Consider the following 22,221-nt stretch of genomic DNA (forward strand, 5'->3'; position numbering starts at 1 on the left):
AAAACGTATACGCTAAGATACAAATTAAAGCTTCACTCTCCCAATATAAAATAAACTAAAGAATGTGACTTTTCTTTTCATTAACTCATTACATTTTATGTAATTTACAAAGTTCAGTAAGAACTTTATATTCGCGATAATTACAAAACTTGGAAAAATAGGAAATATAGAAAGAAGAAATATATGTAAAATCAAAGTTAGATAAAAGTATTTTATATTTTATTTAATATTTTTCATATATTGTCATTTTATTTACTTCTTTTTATTATTTTTTAAGGTATATGTTGCAGAGAATCTTTTAGAAATATTTATTTCCTTAAAGTAATTTATAAATTTTACTTTAAATTTAATTTTAAATTTAATTTTATTTCATTTTATTTTTATGTTTTACTTTTCCTCAGACATTATATTAATGTTTCACAATTTGTACTCGTTATTTTCTTTACTAATAAGCAAATTATAAATATTGGAAATGACTACAAATATCGAACGTACCAAGTGCTAATAAAGTTTCTCCTACATTTGCATGCTATATGCGAAAATTTGATCCAATGAACCCAACATAATACAGTTCAGTGTAATATATTCAGTAACGTCGGTGATGCCGATCAACAACAACACTTTGGGACGTAAAATAGATGATATCGTTCGCGTATTTTCAGATTCAACTCACATACCAACTTCATATATACATATCAATGTTATCCGGACCGCCACTTCAGAGGGGATGCACAAAGTTCCTTGTAGAAATTCCATTTTCTGATACATTTCGGCGACGCGAGAATCTACCGTGTGTATACACACATGCGTGCGTATATTATCCGGCGCGCCGGAACGAGAGAAGCAGGAGGGTCCGAGCATTGTCCCCTGGGGCGAGTCCTCGACTTTTGCTGGGGTGCCATACCCCGAGTGCCTTTATCATGCGACGTTACGTTCCGACCGTGCAGACGGGAAATTCCGGCCGAGTTCGTTGTCATACGACGAGACAAATAGTCAGAGACGCGGCGTAGATATGACCGACATGGCAATATACCGCGCTAAATATCGTCTGCGAAATCAATTGTGATAGGGTTTACCGATGTACAGATAGTTCTTCCAATAGGTCGTTCGTACTTTGCGAGAGACGCGTCGCGATTTATAACGCGCCCCGATTAGATCACTCTGAATCGAGTAGAATGCACAATGTGCCGCGATCGTGCTTGCACAGTTAAGAAATTAATTGCTGCACGGCAAATGACATTTAATATCATTTCATGATGTACATGGATAATTTAATTAAAAATAAATTTAATATTCGCTAATTTATTGGATATTCAATTATAAATTTAATAATTAAAATTGATTTTAGATCTCGCGAATTTATGACAATATCCATTCAACAGAGACTCGTTATTTTATTTACTATTATTACGATGGCTATACCTGGATCTATTGGATCTATCTAATATGTCGTCATACGTGTACGTAATATGGTATCGGAGATAGTTTACGAGAGATATTTTACACAACATAAACCGAAGATGTCGATCCCCATCTCTTCGCTAGTTTTGATACGCAATTATGGTCTTCGGAATCATTTTCTTAGTCTCATATGTGAAATTGAAGAATTCTTCAGGCATCGAAATCCCTCGCGATGTAGTCAGTACGATGATTTTTATTCATAAAATCGTTTCTTATTTTTTCTGCATTCTGATTTAATTACATATTTAATTACATATTTTCTCTGATAGCACTTGATTATATTTTAATTAAAACGCGATATGTGCGCGACCACTTTTTACCGCTCATACGTGAAACTCTTCTCAGTAATTTATCTAATTAAAGGCGCTTGAAACTTTTACATGTGGTTAAATTCAACTGCTTTAATTAACGATGCTGCTTGGGACATTTCAACGCAATGTAATTCCTGCATAATAAACGAACAAAGTTGTTTCTTGGGGAAAAGCCCGGCGACAAACTCTATTAAGTAGAACATTTCATCTGACGCGATCTCTTAGGCCGGTTGATACGCGCGTCCCTATCTGACTCTGATGATCCGTCGCGCGAACTCTCAGCTAAGAATGTCTTAATGATTGACAATTTGCGGATGCACTTTATGCATAAATTCGATTTTAGCGCAAGGAACGATGTAAAGTATGGAAATGAGAACATGCTCGGAAAATGTCCTATAGCAAAATGCGCGCATAAATCATAAGCTTAAAGACAGCGACACGAGGATGTAAACACGGTACATCAGGGATTGCGAGGCGACGTTTCATGCAAAAATAGCAGATTAATATTGAGTCTTGCCGCGGGATTTTCTCGTATAATTCGATTACTTCCCGCGATAATCTTTGTATGTATTTCGCTCGATCGCACGCTATCCGATCAGTCCTCGAATCGCATCAAGATATCTGGCGTTTGCCAGTGCATGAATTCAATAGCTTTAATGCGTCCGATCGTAACGTGAGATATTGCCCATATCTCACTAATGCTTCGCGAGTCTAATGTAGTCTAATGTATAGCTGGTACATATTATATATAGCGGCTATGCCGTTTTATGTTTCTATTAGAATTATTTCGGGCACAAAAGCAGCAAAATATACGACGAATAATGAGTGTGCACTTAAAATACAATTTACGCCTGCAGCATGTGTATTTTAGAGAACATATGTACTTTTACCTTTGGTCTTTTTACATTGTTTCTACATTGCTTCATATTCTTTTATACGGCTTTTTTAAAATACGAATAATGTCGGGCTATTAGTTAAATGGGTGGTGCTAATACTCTGTCCATTCAGTAAACAATATGAAAGATGAAAAGTTTTCTTGATGAAAACGTTTTGTCTTGTGCGATATATATATTACATTCTAATACAGATTTTCGCCAATTACATTTCGTATATCGTCCTCGGCTTTCTGTTTTATAAAAGTTTAATTAAATATTATTTGACATTTTATGAAAATTAGTAATGGTATAATATTTAGAAATTGCGAAGAGGAAAAAAGAGACATTAATTTACCGCAAATTATTTACTTTAATATATATATTAATATATTAATAAATTATATTTACTTTGACATGTATTAATATAAATTTCACGCTACGAAATCAAATTTATGCATATCTTCCTTTATAAATAGACATTTGATCTCAGTTTCAACACTGGTATCATATTGACACGTATTGAGATGCGTCGACACAGGAGAACATATTGATTTTTTGCATCCTTCTGCGTGAAGTTTTTATTAAAAGCACGAGAGAGAGAGAGAGAATGAGAATAAAGAAATCAGGTGAAGTATACCTCTGGAAAACCGTGTGTAAGCAGCTACGCAATCACGCGCCGTGTCCTTTGGACCGATCATTCGCTGTCGTTGGCAGCGTGCATTATGATCCATTATATCACAAAACCCCATATGCATGAGAGGAAGAACCATTACTGGCTCCTTATTGCTCCTATGCGGGTTCTTCGCGATGTCTCGCAGGCAGAAATTTTGCTTTTAAGCGTAGTAAAAGATGCAGTAAAAGATGTAAAAAAAACATCACACACACTTTATTTCATATTGAAAAAATTTTTATTAATATATCATTTTATTAATATATCAATTTTTATTAATATATCATACATATTTACTTATAATTCTTAATTAAATATAGTTTTATAGATGAATTTAAAAAACATTCTAATTGATAAATAGCGGATGGCAATTTTCGTGTTATATTATATGTTTTCGGGAAAGTATTTTCGTAAAATTACATAAAATTATTTGAAGATGCTTTCATACTTGTTAAATATACGGAGTAAATTAACTGATGGAACGATATGAAAAGATGTTCTAAAGATGATTATTCTTAAAATATCGAAGAGTATTTTATGTCTACTCTACTAACGTGATCCATAATTTTATAATCCCACCTTAAGTAGCGCACGAACAAAAGTACTAAGTGCGCTCATCATTGATAAACTTACCTTCCCCTAATCCGGCTTCTGACACTCTTATAAAAGTTTAATTGACTTAATTGATTGATATTGGATAATAGCTGCAAAAGGTTCGGAACAAATTTCTCCCGGAGATGCAAAATTTTAATGGTGTTTTAATTATACATAAATTAACGTTATTTGATTATACGAATAACTTTATTCATTCGATCATACGGTTACATGAATATTCAAACTGCAAAATGGAAAAAAAAATTTTTGCCACAGGCAAATTGCTTGCAGGTATCAAAATTGAAAAAAATCTATCTGAAAATAAAAACAGAATCGAAACAAATTAAACCGAATGTTAAGGAAATAAGAGTACGCATAAAATATATTACGCGATAATATATTTTCTCAATTTATTTATTGGCGATTTTAAATGCGGAAACGCTTTCCGTAATCGATACTTCATTATCAGCATGCGTGAAAACATGCACATGTATCTTCCATCTCATATTTTTCAAATAAACTAACTTTAGAACGGCAAAAGATTTTATACGTACATTTTATTTTAATAATTATATATATTTTGAAAACTATTGCAACTGAAAATATTAATATAATTTGCATTCATTATGTAAATAAATAAATTACATGATTTTTTTCTTTTATCTTTTCAATAATAACTAGTATCGTTAATGCAAAATTTCTTTCATTTTAATCATACTACTAATCAGCATTTGACATTCACATTTTGACAAAAACAGATATTTCGGAATGTTTCGAGTTTGTTCTAGTTTGAAAAATGGAGCATAAAATGGAAGCGACAGGATAGTTAGCATGATAAAAAACTTACCCAACATACTTTGACGTGAATGAGTGAGATCTGCTGTAATGATATCAGAAATGTGACTAACTCGTTACGCTTATAACATTAATCAGAATCGCATAAGTTTGACTTAACGTTTCTATTTGATCCTCATATATATTTGTAGTTTTCGTATAACAATATAATATTTAATTCCGAGATCTAATTTGACAATGAAAAGTTAAAGAGTGTTTAAGCAATCTTTTAAAACAATGAATTCCGCTTTCGAAAAGAGCTTTTGCAAAAAAAAAAAAAAAGAAATTAACATAATCGGTAAGATTTATGTAAACAGCTTCGCCACCGACCACAAAAGCGGATTTCGCGGCGCGCAACGACGCGAAGTTTTCACGATGCAACTGACGCGTTTTAATGCACATTTATTTCCTGAATGTGTTAAGGAAACGGGCTCGTATTTAAATTGACTTGATGCCCGCCGCATTCAGTTCGTCTTTCGCATCAAAGCGATGTCGTTCGCGGCCGCTCGAGAGAATTATGCCCCGCCATAATTTTATACGAAACCGCACTCGCATTATCTTTCGGAGACGAACAAAAGTTAGAAATTATAGCTCTCTCTTCTCTCTTTCTCCTTCTCTTTGCCCATTGATGTTATTACAACGTTGAACATCATTCAAAACTCGAATTTGAACACAAACGAGAGTTAACGATAATACGTAGAAGCGTTTCCTATGCACACAGTTGACGTATCCCTGCGGGAATATATCTATTTGCCGGCCGTATACCTCCTGTTGCTCAATATTCTATAGATTGTGTAAAGAGCAAACATAGGTGAGCGCACTGAATAAATCGGTCATATCTAACTATATAATCTTTTATTATCGATTCAAGAGTGTAATTTATTCTAGCATATTGGCATATATACATATAGAATATATTTAAATTTATTCATATCATAAAATGAACGTGAGGGAATAAACCAATTTAGCTAAAAATGTCTTATATACTCTGAAAATATCTCAATTTTATCATTCGATAATCATAATCAAAAATTTCGGAATTATTCGCGGTGGCAAAGTAATTTAGATACATCTTGTAATATATTATACAGGATTTAAATGCTGCTTTTAAAAATTGCTTTTGTTACAAGCAGAAAGTATCTTGAAATCTCTAAGCTCTCATTTTATAGCATTATGAAAAGTAAGAACATACAATGTAAACAGAATGGAACATACAAAACAGAGGAAAAGAGAGAGAAGAAAGTCGTGAAAAATATATCACAATTGAACGTCTCGTACTTTAAATCAAGAGAACCCCAAGAGAAGTTACCCCTCTTCTTTCAAAATGCAAGTATTCACCTCGGTCTCGTTTTCATCCTCCTCCGATCTCATTTCGCATTCTACTTGTTCTTCATCCTTTGTCTTGGATATGAAGCGCACGAGTGATTTTCCCGCTACTTCGCACTTGACGTATTCGCATCCGACTCGCGATTACGATTTTTGAGATTACAATTTTATATTACACATCCAATAACTCGAACTCACATTATTCACGATTCAATATCACTGAATTGAAATTTCTGTAACTTGACAGACTATCGATGCATTGCGCGAAATGTGCCTTCATACGCAAGAATAGGAACTCTTTTCAAGCTCGTCGCATTGAATGCATTATCAACGAAACAATGTTACATCTTTGACAATTGTTTGCTTTCCGGTTGAACGATCGTTTGCACTCTGATTGCGACATGTTTTTTTTTCTGACCAAAAGTTTTATCATCTATGATTTACAATATCGGAACCTCCTGTGTTTCTCTTGTGGATGAAAATGATGAATTTCATTACATAATGTATTTCCAATGTTGAGTGCGCTTGGAAATAAATCATGAAGGCGTATGCAAATTTGAAGTAAAGAACAAATATTTATCACGCTATAAATATATTCTGTTTTTCACGACTGAATAATGAAATTAATATTTCAGAAAACAAATCAAACAGAAAATATATAATACGTCTCAGAAAATTAATACACAATCTTCATTCTATTGGAATTTATAATATATTTATATTATATATCTTTCATTTAATATTTATATTATGTATTTTTAAGATATGTAAATTATATTATAATTCTCATAATAAGAATATGTGTGCTCTCTCAAAGGAATACGCCGCCAAAATACCAAAGAGATGAGATTGCGAAAAATCGATAATAAGGGCAAAGAAAAATATGCACGCGGCGCTAAATACTCACGCGCGCGCAATCGTACTTTTTATTATACCTTTATTCACCTTCGGAATGCTTTTATGGAATGAATGGTATATAGATCCTTTGTGTGCAGCATTTTATGAACTCGGCTAAGAGTCATATCGCTTTTGTCTCATTTATCAGACTTGTAATAAATTTCGATATACTTTAACGATAAAACCGCAAGTCTCTTATAATCGATCAATATTTTAATAAAGCTGACCGTCGTTTGCGTTATACCGTTGAAATATATTCCTTTTATGAAATTGCCAATTTATTTACATCACGTTAATAACTCTGAATATTTCAACCGCATTAGTTTATCCATTATTAATATTATTTAAATTAATGCCATAATCGCATGAAACGTGTGAATTTATACTGTATAATCGTTGACACGGAGGAAAAGGTTTTGTCGAAATGAACGCTCGCGTTAAAACAATATTTCGTTTTTCCAAACCAACAGCCAGAGTGTTAGCGAGTAGACGATGTATGTTTTCTTTCGATCGATCTCTTATTTCTTACTCGTTTATTTCTTATCCCTATTCGTGTATTACGCACCTGTGTTTCGCACTAACATAACTCATTTTTCTTCGACACGCAACTAGTTTTTTATATTTCATATTATCGATCTGTATTTGTATTATTTTACTTTTGTAAATCATAAATGTATTTATTTTCCATTGTTATGTTCACAATCATTTGTTAATATATTCATTCTTTATGTTTAATAATTACATAAGAATCATATTACTAATGATTATTGCTGTAAACCAATGTATTATAAATAATTTGTTGCGTAATTCTAAAAGTTTGAGATAATATATGTATATATTTATTTTTAATTACTATTAACAATTAAGAATTGAATCTGAGACGCTGATAAATTATTTTTTTGTGTATTAAATTATACTGCAGGCTTTATAGCAACGCAAAGTAATTCCTAGTTATGCAATTTAATATCCGTTTCATAGTAGCTATTGTAGTCCAGATCGGTTTATGTAAGTTACGACATACAATCATTAGCCTTATCGAAATCGCAATTATATTCAACGATGGCGTCGTGCACGAAATCGGTTGTAAACAGGCGGTTAGCCGCAGCGCTAACGAGTTCACCCTCAGCGCGTTTGTCGTCCTTTCCGTTATGGTGATTAATCGGTTATAATTTCCGGTAATCTCGTATATCCGTGATCTAAAATAATGATAAACGGCATATGTGCATCTCTTCAATATATGATTATTTTATTGCCATTTTCTTATCCTAAAGAAAAAGAACACATTCTTAATCGTGTTGCGCGAAAATCGATCGAACTGTATAGCGATCCACTTTAAAAGGGATAATATTATTTTATTAAATTTAATTCAACATTCTCATGGTACATTTCGATCAATCATACGATCAGTTTTTTTCCGAGAATATCTTATTAATTCTAAACGAGTCCAGACTTTTTAAAAATATTCCCCTTTTATTCCTGAAATAATATAGAGAAAAAAAGAAGAGGGGGAGAAAAAGAATAGGGGAAAAATTGATCTGCTCTTGCTTTACACAGCATATTCATAACTTTGTTCCACGAGAGCGGTATCGTCGTAATTTTAGCGAACTTTGTAAAACTTCACGGGAATTAGCCTCCTGAATGGCTTGGGAGCGGGACGAGAACTTTGGGTGTGCCTTAACAGGGTACTCGACGGCTGATGTAGTGTAGCTGTGTCTTATCTAGATATCTTGAGAAATGCTGGTGAATTTTGCTCCTAGATTTCTAGGGCTATCCGCCGAGAGGCAACCGCGTTTCGCGGTTCTGTTAAATCGAAACGCACCCAAGAGGCAATTACTTATCCGCCGACGCGCGATGCTTAAACTACAGCGGCGTTAGTACACGAGGGAAATCGAATCACGAGATCGAGCATTTAGATGAATCTGCACTGAGTATTGTGCTCGTTACAATTTGCAATTTTACGTTAATTAGCCGATTTGCTATTTCCACCGCGATTTCGAACCGCCGACGACGTCACGAGCGTTCGAGAAAGGCTAAGAAGAATGAGATTGGCAAGATGATTCATTGCATTTGTATCTTTGTTTTCCCCATTGAATACAATTTCTTATTACGTTGGTGATTTATTGAAATCGATTCAGCGATCCGGAAATCGTAGAATCCGGTTTCGTTGAATGGGAATTGATATATACAAAGAATTGATTATCTGATAAAATACATTGCGGTACATAAATTAGAGAAATACGTTTTTTGCTGATTTGGTTCTGCTGGTTTAACAGAGGTAAATACGTTTAGTTGTGCTTCAGTGATGAATCAATATAGTAATATATCTTATAAATCGTCGAAGAGATTATTGCTGTACTCATATCGATTCCAAATTTACTACAATTTTCATTCTTTCGCTCGTGTTATAAATATAATAAAAGTTGGTTATATTGAGTAAATTTATTACGAATCGTAAATAACACAAATGCTTCTAGTTGGGCTACAATTTTGATATGATAATAAGTCTCATGTTGCGTTCCAAACGACTTTTAATTCATTTTGTAAGTAATACACTATAAATTCACGTTCATAATGTGCACCGATTCCGATTACGATACCGATTCGAATCCCATTACGAGTTTCATCCCCGTTCTATCATCAGGCATCAATAGCTGTCTCCAATGACCCTTCGCTTCGTTCTCATAGCGAATTCCTCTTCTATTAATGGAAAACGACGCTTATCGGTCGGTACCGAACCCGCGTTTCCTGCCGTTCTGTGACACGTGTCTCCCTTGTCTCTCCACCCGCGCCTCGCACCGCTATCTTCGCGGGTCGCCACGTCGCGCGATTCGCTGATCGGCATGCAAATTCCCGCGATCAGCGCGGAAATGAGCCGCACTAGTGTCTTCTTCGGCGCCTCGCACCATCTCATTCAATCAAAATGCAGGACAGCGTGATCGAGTGCTAGCGCCTTATCGTATTTCCACCTGCCGCTCGTAAATCTCCTTTTTCAGCCGCGATTTTTCTGTACCTTCTTCTCCCTGCTTAAGCTTCCACTTCTTCCTCGAATGCTCTTTAACCGCGCATTTTCTTCCCATTGGTGAGCTAATTGCCGCGAACATCACGTGCGCAATCTCGTGCATGCAAATTCGCTCCGATTTTCACGAGATCTAAAAAACTCAAATATTAGATGGTAGGATACCATTAAGGAGGAAATTAAAGATACGTATGCGAGAAAAATATCATATTTTTAAGTCTTTTATCTGCATGTGCAAAAGAATTATTTTGACATTACTGATAAACAAAATAAAAATACATCGCGACTTGTGACTTTTTCTACTCTAATTTTATAATTTCCACATTAATTAAATATAAAATAAATAGATGTCATTAGCGAGGAACCTTAATGAATAATTCACCTCAAATTTTTACTTATTTTTATAAATTTTTATGAATATTTTCATTTTCACGTTCATATACGACATTTGCATATAAACGAATTAATGGAGAAAATGAAATTTCTGATTTTAGTTAATGTAATGCTATCGTTAATACACAGAATTTAATACGTGTATTATATGCTTTAGAAATGAATACAGTGCCGGAAGGAAGTAAAAACAAAAGATCACAGAAACATATAATCTGTTTCGTTTCATATTTCCGAGTTACAGCTATTTCTGCGTTGCAATAATATTCTTGAGCTATTACAATTCTGATTTCATTGAATTGTTTCCAAGCAATTATATTTCGTATCATTATTTTGTAAACATTTAACTTTACTATGTTTTAGTTATTTCAACTCATTGTCAGAAAAGCATTACGTAAAAGGCAGTTGTAGCTCATATCGGCTAAAGCTCCGACATATGCTTTTTCTCAAGAGAATGAATTGAAATAAATTATGACATACAAATACTGTAAAAAGTATTGTTTAATAATCTGCACAATTGTATCCGTTTTTATGGCTATGTCTTCCATTGTAACGAGACATATTAAATTGGATTACACATACAAATAATATGCGTGAAAAGATTAGTATTGTAGAATGGATATATAAATAAGTCTTTTATTTATAATATAATACACACTTTTCTACACGATCCCAGTGGATTAACGAATCGCAATCTCTACCTCGTACAACATTAATACGCGCGTACCTCTTATTTCCCATGCATTATGTAGACGGTACATACCAACATTACCATCGTGAAAATAGTTTCCGCTCGTCTGATCCGCAACCAATTACGAGGCGTATTTGGGTTTTCGGGTGCGGAATACGAGAGGACTCATTGCAAAATCGCTCGTCATCGCGATGCACTCATGATTTATTTAAAGAATAAATGATGTCGGATTCGGAGCGCTGATTTATTATTCGGAGCAAACGTGTGTGAGACATTAACAACATAAATCTCGATGTACTTGTGACGACGTATCGGGTAAGAATTCATTTTAAAGAGGACGTTTAATCGATATGAAGTACGATAGCAAACCTCGTCAAACTTACATTTGCATATTAATTATGCACGTTTATTGCTTGTCATAATATTATCATGTTAATTACCTTAATTATTGAAATAGATATATTACAGCTTAATTATATCAATTTAGTTGTAAAGTAAATTTATAAATTACTCATGCCAAGAATATAATCTCGTCAATTTTTCAATTTTCAATTTTTCAGATTTCAATTTTAATCTTGAGGTTTATCTCCACGTGCCAGCACGTCCTTGTAAAAGAATGTCAGCGCTCATTGAAAATCTAAAAGCACTTCATTATGAATCAGTAGAACTGAACGCTCCGCCAAACATTGTTCGCATCTTTTTACGTCAGTACGCCTCGAATCGGTCATACCAAAGTGCGCTGACACATTTTTTATTAGTTTCATCGATCGTTTACACGTCGATCCTTCTCCGCGCAGCATGTGAATCCATTCGTATCGAGCGCCGCATTTCGAATTCTATCCCATTGGAGAATCAACCCGATCACGTATGTTTATGCAACATGAGGGATGCTAACGTCAGCATCCGCGCACGGTCGGATTACTCGAGAATTGGGAGAGACTCGCCCCCTGTTTCGCTATTTTTAACCGGCGTTTGCAAGACGTGAGTGGCATACCGTAGGGGAAGAGCGGGGGTGAGAACGGGGCGAGGATTGGTCGACGATAATGGTCGCGGCCTTAGCCGTTGCAACCGACGAGATACCGGGTATCTACTTGTACGGCAGCCTTACCTGTCTTACCTGTCCTACCGGCTGACGAGTATCAAGCGAAGCAATTAGTGCCGTCGTCGGCGTTAACGAAGTTTCCCTTGGGCGGCGAAGTATTCGGAAAGGAATTAAGGGCGAGAGATAAGAAGAAGGTTGCGCCTCTGATACATTCACGTCCTCCCATCCCTTTCTCCCTCCTCCCGAATCGATCGCGGATTAATTTTCAATATGCCGAACCACGAAAGCGGAATCGACGAATGCTGCTGAATAAATTTCAGAATGTGACAAACAATTGAATCCACTGATTCGTTAAAGCACGTGAGTCTTCCTTTCTGCGAAAATGATTTATTGCTCCATCAAATAATAGGATCAAGTACTAGAGGTTCCATTTTCTATCGAAGCAACATCGAGTTTCGAGCGATTCAAAATTTCGACGATTTTTATTTTATTTTATTTTTTTATTTTAAACAATTTTAAAAAAGGTAAATAATAAATCGGCACAATAGTCAAGGCGAATGTATATATTATTATTGTAATAAATGTGAAACGATCGCGTTCGCTCGCACATCGATGGCGCGATCGCATTGTGTTTACGGCAGACTTTGATACAGTGCATTATTGTTACAGCTAATAATTGTTTTGCGTTGTAGAGACTATATATTCTATAGCAAAATATAATTGATTTATAATAAAACGTTATTGAATTGTACGAATGCGATCACGTTTGATTATTGAATTATATTGAATTCGCCACGCGTGTATATGACGTTTTGCAAAACGGTTCGTGTCGGGATTACACCCGCAAGTATGCCGCACGTTTTGCGAACGAAATGGCACGTTTATTCAATATACTGCTCACGAAAGATATCACGGTTTATAGAGGTAATGTAATAAGAGAAATGTCCGCGCGCAGCTACTCTATGTCTTTTCGGTACTCGGAGAATTTTCTAAAAATACTTGAAAAGTCACGGGAGGAACAAAAATGCACGTCGTATGAACTGTCGCATTGCCAACGTCGTCGTTGGCCAACGAGTATATATATATTCCTAAAATCAGAAAAATGTGAATAGATTATTCTCTCCGTTTTCTCTCCGTAAAAATACGTACCATTTATCTGACGTTACTTGCGCACATCCTCGAATTCAAGAACTTTTTAAGTCTTTTAAATAGGAGAATTTTGCAGGAGTTATATCATCATGCGATATTTGGATCGATATATATGTTGCATGTCCTAGAAAATATATATTTAAATGTAATTTATACCACACTCAATAAATAATCTAATAATATTTCTATCATCTTTCTCTCATGTTAGGAAATTTACTTTAACAAAATTTTTAATCATATAGAAACTTGTGTAAACTTAATGAAACTTGTAGCTTCGCGAGTCAGGATAAAAAACAAAATTTAACTTTGAAATTAATATTTCAGGCGAATGTTTAACATAAATTACTTTAAGATTTAATTAGCTGGATATGTTTAATATTTTAAAGTTTAATATTTAATATGTTAAAAATTTTCAAAAAGAAATAAAATTAGAGGATAAATCAATTCATAGAACTCATTAATTAATCTGTTATTATCGATCAAAAAATTTTGTGAGAGTTTATGCTTAATTTCCATCATGCATATACATTTATTTCGACTTGTAAATTTACTCTAAATTTGTCAAGATACTTAACAAGCGTAACGAAAATCTTGGTAATTTATTGAAATGTTCTTTGAAACGAGGACAAAATTCAGAATTCTGAATTTTATTCCTGACACGAATAGAGTTATCCGAAAGATTTTCCAACAAGGATACGCGCCAAGATGGATATAAATTTCATATCTTCTTTAAGCTGTCAATTAAAAGCGTTAGAAATTCACAGCCGCATCGAACTATTCTTCTCCATAATTACTTTCATTAAGGTAACCGACTCCGGCTGTCAGCAACGATTATCGTCAGTGATGAAGTGAAAATCATTATTTCACAGGAGGAAACGCGAAGTGCGATCGACTATGATACATTCGTTTATCGATAACCAGCGTCCGTTTTGCCTGTGACATATCGTCATACTCGAGTGAATGTATACTAGCCGCAAATCTTCGATTGTCTCTGTTTCATGCAACTGTGTTAAATTTTAATATCAAATTAATCATTCTAACATGTGCGGAAGATTTTGGTTTTGCGTTTCATCAGCGGTTTTCTTTTCTATAGATATGAGAAAGTAAATTGCAAATTGACTTTTTTAGACATAAATATGTATATTTATGTAGACATTTTTTATGCGTTATAAATATATTTTTATACATTTTATATACTGCTATTATTGCATACAAGCAGTACGTATTTAAATATCACAGAATTCCCATAATTTGATATTTATTAAAATAAATGTCATAAGAATATAAATTACACCATAATGTATAAATGGGATCGCGTCATTTGCGTAAAAATATCATGATCTTTTATTAATATCATCTTTTTGAAAGCATGATAAATACGTAAAAATAATATAATCCCTCTCTCCGCCTTTTTTGCAACATCATGTGACATAATGCCTTTATAAAAGCACACATTTTAATGCGGACAGTGGCCGCATAATCTTGGCTAAGCGCCAATGTATGACTATTAAAACAGCCATTACAAATTTACATCATAATTCCTTGCCTACAAGAGAGAATAAATAACATTGTCAAGTTAATTAATGCGGGGGCATAATAATGGAAATGAATCAACTGTTTTTATTATATGAAAACGAAACATATTCACATTTAAAAATATTGTTAAGAACATCCATTGTGAAAGTGCTTATCGTATGTTTATAAATGTACGCGAGATGTGCATATATATATGGTAGATGTTTTTCTTTCGAAATAGTATGTGTCACTAAACTCCCATCACATACACACATATCCGAGGTTTTGCGCGAGACGATGTAATACAAACAGTTCACGTTCTTCGCGGGACAGACAATTGCCCTGGGTATCTTGCCATCGCAATTACAAAGGTACGCAGTGAAATGTAATTTAAACTGGCGGAAAGGAAGGAAGGAAAGGAATCTGGGTTGTGTGTCGGGCGCGCGACGCGAAAGTGTCGATGTCGATCGGCGGAACGTGACGGCGCTTTAACGAGGATTCAATTTTGTCACCGGACCGGGGAAAAAGAGAAAGAGAGGAATCGAAAAAACTTTCGGGAAGTTTTTCCTTTTCTCTCTCTTTCTCTCTTTTTATTACCAGACGGCGTCCGGAAAACTTTCTCTCTCGCGCGCGGTTTCGGCCGCGAAACTTTCGCCCGCGGCGGCATAACCGGCGTAATTCTCCCTTCAGTTCTCCCCCAGTTAAGAAACCTTCGTGAAATTTGATCAACCGGATATCACTATGTTCGTAGCGCCAACTCAAATTTCATTCGCTTCGTCGAAGTGCCGTCAGAAGTTTCTCACCTTCGCGACTTGGAGTCAAGAGACAGATGTCTGTCTCGGAAAACGTCGCTCCAATTTCGACGTTCTTCTCGGAAGAAGCTAAATGCAATTTGATTTCCGAGAGTGACTCCCCGGGAATGCAAATGTGTTCCTCGGTGATATCGCGTTTATGCGCATTTGTTGCGTTATGAGCGACGGTTTCGTTCGGTTGCAGCTTTTCCGAGTCCTTCGCCAGAAATGTCGGGAGAAGATAAGCAGAGTCTAAATTTGGATTCAAGACAGGTATCTCGACTTGCTATTTGTTGCGCGTGTCTGTCTTTAATTGTAAATCCTCCGGAATGGCTTTTGTTTTGTTTCATTTTCTCGGCGCGAATCCCATTAACTTGGTCGAGCTGGTCGGTTACGGAACGAGATGTCCGGCAACGCGAAGCCGGAGAGATTTACTCTCTTTCTTTCTCTCTTTTTCTCTGTCTCTAACATAAGACTCGAGGTAGACTCGTCGTATCTCGTAAATCTGAGTTGTACAATTATACTCGCTCATACGATGACATGTTATCCGGATTTTAATCGTTTCAACGCTTCGATAACGAGAAGCATCGTCAGTTAAACTTACTTACGGTGTGAGAGCTTTCGGTAATTATGCGGCGCTTTCGTGGGAGATTGAAGTGCTTCTTACTCTCACCGGAGTTAGTATCGTAATTTCGAAAAAAGCGAGCGGCAATTCAATGGCCTGCCGTAGTTTCGCAAAAACAGAACGTTATTACCAGATCGCCTCTTCTCTTCCTCCTGCCCCTCATACGGATAAAATGAAATGACGTCTGTGCATTTTCACCTGTCATATCACCCCGCGTGCTCACGATTCTCTTGCATTTATGTAAATGATGAATGCGCGGGCATTATTACATTCTTTCGGGAGAGTGGTTAATCATTCGTCAACGTCCCATGAACTTTTGCGATAATGAAGTGCGCCTCTCTTCATATCCTGGATCAGTTTAGTTCTTCGTATTATCGCGGGTTGACGTAGATCAGTGATGGCTGCAAATAATAAAATGGAGAAATCTGAATGCCGAAATCTGGTACCTTTGATAATATTGATTTATTCGCATTTCTCTACGTGATTTTTTATTATTCCTTTTATTGTTAAGCTCGAAAAATGTTTCCAAGTATATTATTAGATTTTAAATATGCGCGTCTCTTCTGCATATTAATATTTGAGTCAGTTTAGTAGTTGTTAAATTTTCTGACATTAAAGGAACCGAATTAAAGCTGCTGTCGTCAAAGTGTTAAATATATACGCTCACGTATTACTATCTCTAGAAGTTTATATTCCGTAATTTGGTAGCGTTTGACGTAAATGGATTAAATATTAACGCAGTTTTACTTTGAGCGATTTGCTTGTAACTCAACGTTTATCGGTTTAATGGTTATAGCAATACTTTAGGTTACATCTTAAAAGACGTATAAAAAAAGAAGAGCTATAAACAATTTAACTTTTATAAGCACTCTTTTGAAGAAAACATTCTTTAACCATAATAGGCCTTTCTCCTTTGAAATTTATTACATAATAAAGTTTCATATCAAGATTGTTAATATAATGCAATATTGTTTTTTATGTAGAGATGTTTTTTTAAACAGAAATTTACAAATATTTACTTTTGAAAAATTATTTCTCAAAAACTGAGATATACTATTGTTAAAATCCGAAGTTATTTAGCGTGATATATACAACAATTAAATTATTTTTTTTAGATAATTTTTTTAGATAATTAAACATAAGACCTTATATAATTTTACATTTTTGATGACGCGAAAAATATATTTTGAACGATTACAGAATAAATCTAGAGATTAAAAAATTACCAATTTTCCTTTTAAAAGTGGTAATAATTTGCGATAATTCATGCCAAAATTAATGAAATAAAAATTGACACATTGAAAAAAATTCCCGCGTTATTTGGCCATAAACGTTGAGTCAACTCGAAATCGCTCATGGGCGAATTCCCGTTCGCATTTGTATGCAATCGAACTCTCCTAAGGGTGGATGCATTGCAGTTTACAATTATTTGCAGACGAGACAGAGCAGCGGTGATGCGGGAGATGGCGCGGAGGGGAAGGAGGACACCGGCTCGGACTGTCCCCCACGGACACCGACGTCAACGACGATGACGGCATCATCGGTGCCGCAGTCGATCGTTCCGGGGTCGCCAAATTCAATGGTATGTCCCGCCACCGATGTCTCGATAGATCTACAACAGCGACGACGACGGCAACAGGAATCACAAGACTTATCTTTGACGCAGACGACAGTCACCGCGCCCTCGTCGTCCATCAACGACAAACCCCTCCTCTCTACGAACATCCTGTCTCTGCCGGCTTCGCCAAAGCGATCATCGGCGAGCAACGTTTCGTCCAGCAAAACGCCTATATCGAAATCGCAGATGAAGGGTGAGTCGAGATTTAAAATGTCCCTTTCAATTTGATCACAAATTTGATTTGTTTCATATAAAATAATCTTTTTTGCGCAATTTATTCGTATATTTGCTATCATAAAAGCGATGTATACATTAGATAGTGCTATAAATATCCGATATCGAAACTTGAATTATCGAAATTTATTTATTTACGAAAACAATTTTGATATTTTCATTCAAAAAATAAAATTTGAAGTCTAAACTCGTTAAAATGTCACTCAATAATTTCGGTGAAAGCAATCTCATGTTAATTATCACGAGATTTTAGCACGTTGCAATATAAATTCATCTATACTTTTTTTATTCGATGGCGTGGTGTCAAATCCTGGATGATGGAGATACACCGGTCAATTCAATTTAGTACGCCCCGAGGAACGATATCTCACCTGTTTGATGTCATCACTCGTTAATCCCGATAAAACTACATTCGCATGTCGTATAACTTCAGCATTGTGACTTTATTTAGTTTCGCAACCATTATTTTTTCGTCGTTATCGCTCTTAACAGGACATACATTCGAGAATCGAAAATCGACTCAATTGATCGAACAGATCGGTACGTGAGATAAATAATTTTGTATTGCGTACATACATCGTGTCAGCAGACGTCGAACGTTTTTCGCGTGTTGTCTGTCACGTGTGCGATTTGTTTTTCTTTCTGCCTTTACAAATATCACGCTGAAGAATATTATTCCACTCACATGAGGGTACACGAATAGTAATTTCCAATCGATGTCAAACAAATTGCGTTGTAATGCCTTTAATATCGTTTCACATTTTGTGTAGTATTTTCTTTGTTTTTTACATTTAATTATTCTTATTCTGCTATTCTTGAATTTTTTATCACAAATCCTCTGAAATTAAACTGGAAAATTTTTTAATCAAAGAGTTTATGCCTTCAATTTCTTAAAAAAAAAATAAAATATAATACGAATAGATAAACAATATAATAATATGAGTAGATAAACAATTTTTTCTTCTTTTTTAAATTTCATAACATATTTTTTATAGAATAATGATATATTATAAATAATTGTATAGAAATATTTATTCTACAAGATTGACTAAGCAATCTGCCGCTCATTTTTATTATATAATGTCTATAAATTATACATCTAACAAAACTTCCTTTAAATCAGAAATAATATTCTTCAAGGTGCTTGTGATTATCTTTAATAAAATTTAAAATGGATATTCATCAGTTATATTTTAAAAATACTTTAGCTTTGATAGAATATGTCCAACTACAAATAACCTATTTATTAAATTATGTTTTAAACAGTGCAACTTACGTAATCGATTACCTTTTAATTCTATCGAATATATTCAAAATTGCTTTGAAAATATAATACAACGATTTGCAAAAATAAAATTTACAAGATTTAAATTTCGCTTACTAATCTGCGAGAAAAAAGTTTTTTTTATTACTAACTTTATAAGATTTCATTTATTAAAAATATTTTAAAGAACTTTCTTTGAAACATAATTAGATATAAAAAGCAATCTTTCTCTTTCTCTCTTTTTCACTCTGCACTTATTTTTTATTATTTTTTTATTTATATTATTATCAGCTTTGCCGATTGACACTGCGATTGGAATTGTAAAATAAGAAGAAAGAAAAATACATACTATTGTTACATTTTATCATCTCATAACAAACATGAATTATACAGATTAAAAAATAATTAAAATATGTTTTCTTTACATTGATCTTTCTATCAACTCAGAAGAAAAATTTTTCTATACTTTGTTTTTATCTTTTTCTCTTTTTCTGTCACTCTCTCGTTTTATCTTTGCTTTTTTATTTTAATTTACATTATAATATATTACATTTCTATACACTATTGCTAAAGTTTGTCCAGATATTTCAAAACCATTCAATATATTTATTTAATTATTATGATGTTTAGTATCGAAATATTTTGATAGTAAACTTTAACTTTAAAAATTACTACGACTATGCGGCTTTAAATAAAGTCTTTATATAATCGCATTCTTCTTAAAATACTTGTTTTGAGAAACGTGATACGATTATAAATGAATCTCAAGATTCTACTTGGTACTCGTGAAATTATATTTGTATTTCCAACTCAACTGAGAAACTCAAATGAAATTTGTCTTGGGACATAAGCTTAACTTCTCTCTCTGATACAATTCAGTAGTCAATTCTTAAGAAAAAGTTGCAGTAATTGTTTTGTTTTATGTAATCAATAATGTTTATTGTGAAAGGAAAATTAATTTAAAAACTCTGTAAAATATTATCGTCTACTTTAATGTTTCAAAAGTTTCTGAAAATAAAACTAGAAAAAGAAGCGAAAGCAAAGATTGAATAATACGTTCCTAAGTAGACAAAAATTTATAAATGAAGAAGAAGGAATTATTTCATTTTTCAATCATTTTTTAAACTCAATTCTTCTATTTAAAATACGATTACTTAATCGTCTGCGTTTTAAGATATAATATTTTACATTTTCTAGTATTTTATTTGATATGAAATTCTAAAATGAGATTCAAGTAACGATCATAAATGCAGGCATAAGACACAATGATCGTCGATCACGTCGAGAATCGTAGCTTCCATTCTCAAACCAGCAATCGTGCGTGAATACGGACACGTGCAGGTGCATCGGGAATCAATGACGCGAGAAACGAGGCTATTAAACGATCGAGTCAAGCACCATCGAACTAAACCCGTACAGCTTGTACAGTCGTAGCTCGTCAAATTCGCTCGGGAATTCAACCTGTTAGCAACCACCTTTATAGTCAGTTAATCGGCATCAGTAACCGACTTCGAATAAGGAAGGAACAATTCCAGAGAGAGCACATGCTTGATGTCACAGTACCAAGATACTCAACATGAAAAATTCAAATTTATTCAAAGCGTATAATGCTACATTATCGTAAAAAAAAGAATAGAAAAATGCTCGAAAATTGCGTCACAAGTGAGATCACTTAACGTGGCGATAGATATGGAATATTTCATATATGAAAAGAAATATAGAATTTTATATTTTTTGAAAGATATTGAATAGTTGAAATAATTTCAGTTATTTCCAGAAAAAAAGCAAAACGGAATTACTCATATTTTTTTTTGCTTTTTTTGTCCTCGACAGAATTCCGAGAGGCCTTCAGGCTGTTTGACAAGGACGGCGACGGAACTATTACGAAAGAAGAACTCGGCAGGGTTATGCGTTCCCTAGGACAATTTGCGAGAGCGGAAGAATTGAGTACCATGCTGCAGGAAATCGACATTGATGGTGAGCGACAATTCTATTATCAATCTGTTAGAGATTATATACTAAAGTTAAAAAGTTGGAATTGTGCAATGTTTCTTCTCTCTGTTCACTTCAATTCGTTGGGAATATTATCGCAAAAATTTTCATTTTCATTGTGCCACGTATTTTAAGAAATTATATTATATTGTCGAACACACAAATAATTATTGGCAATTAATGTATAATTATTGGCAATTACTGCTGCATTTGTCTGATTATTATGAAAAGGAGAAAAGTAAACTAATATTTATGATTAGTATATTTATTAATCATTCGACGGAGATTTATATGCTGTAATTTTTTGATACTCGTACAACGTTGTGTGTTTATAACGGATTTATCCCATTAATACAAATATGCAGAAATTAGGCCAATTTATGCAAGGTAATTGTATTTGACATTTGAATGGTTCGATGAAGACTTAAATGTTGCATCCTATCGAAACGCGTGTTATTAAATAATTTATCATTGTGTGCGATATGATATCAACGCCTTTTATTTTTTCCGACAATCCATGCATTTTAAAAATTCTATTCAATTAAAAATTCTATTTCAATATGTATTACCGGATAAATAAATTACATTACACACTAAGTAACAATTTGCATAATATTTAATGAAAAAATTACAGACTGACCAATAAATATTCACGAATAAAATAGCAAACATGGAAATAAATTGAAGAGCAAATTTCCACAAAAATTTTGATAATGACTTTATTACTACTATTGGTTATAATGTAACATGAAAATGCATATAATATAACATAAGCTTGACAGATGACGTGATATTATATAATAATAACGCAGAATCTCACGCGCCACTATTTCTATGCAGCATCTCGTTGATGTACCAAGATTAAAGATTTAATCATAAAGCTGTCGGTACCCGTATGTATTATGCCACGGTTTGTGCAACGAAGC

General features: G+C 34.0%; 1 protein-coding gene across 3 annotated transcripts in view; it reads left to right on the forward strand.

Annotated features, from left to right (window-relative positions):
• LOC105256720 (calmodulin) overlaps positions 1-22,221 on the forward strand; it is a 54,479-nt gene that overhangs the window by 4,283 nt on the left and 27,975 nt on the right. For 2 of the 3 annotated variants that reach the window (XM_011266903.3, XM_011266902.3), the window contains exons 2-3: positions 17,623-17,998; positions 21,137-21,280. In XM_011266903.3, coding sequence (XP_011265205.1) covers positions 17,623-17,998; positions 21,137-21,280 — 520 coding nt within the window. The remainder of the gene's footprint in view (positions 1-17,622; positions 17,999-21,136; positions 21,281-22,221) is intronic. The other variant, XM_011266904.3, reaches the window with a different exon arrangement.

The sequence above is a fragment of the Camponotus floridanus genome, unplaced genomic scaffold (genome assembly GCF_003227725.1).
Source record: "Camponotus floridanus strain SB8 unplaced genomic scaffold, Cflo_v7.5 scaffold28, whole genome shotgun sequence".
Lineage (NCBI taxonomy): Eukaryota > Metazoa > Arthropoda > Insecta > Hymenoptera > Formicidae > Camponotus > Camponotus floridanus.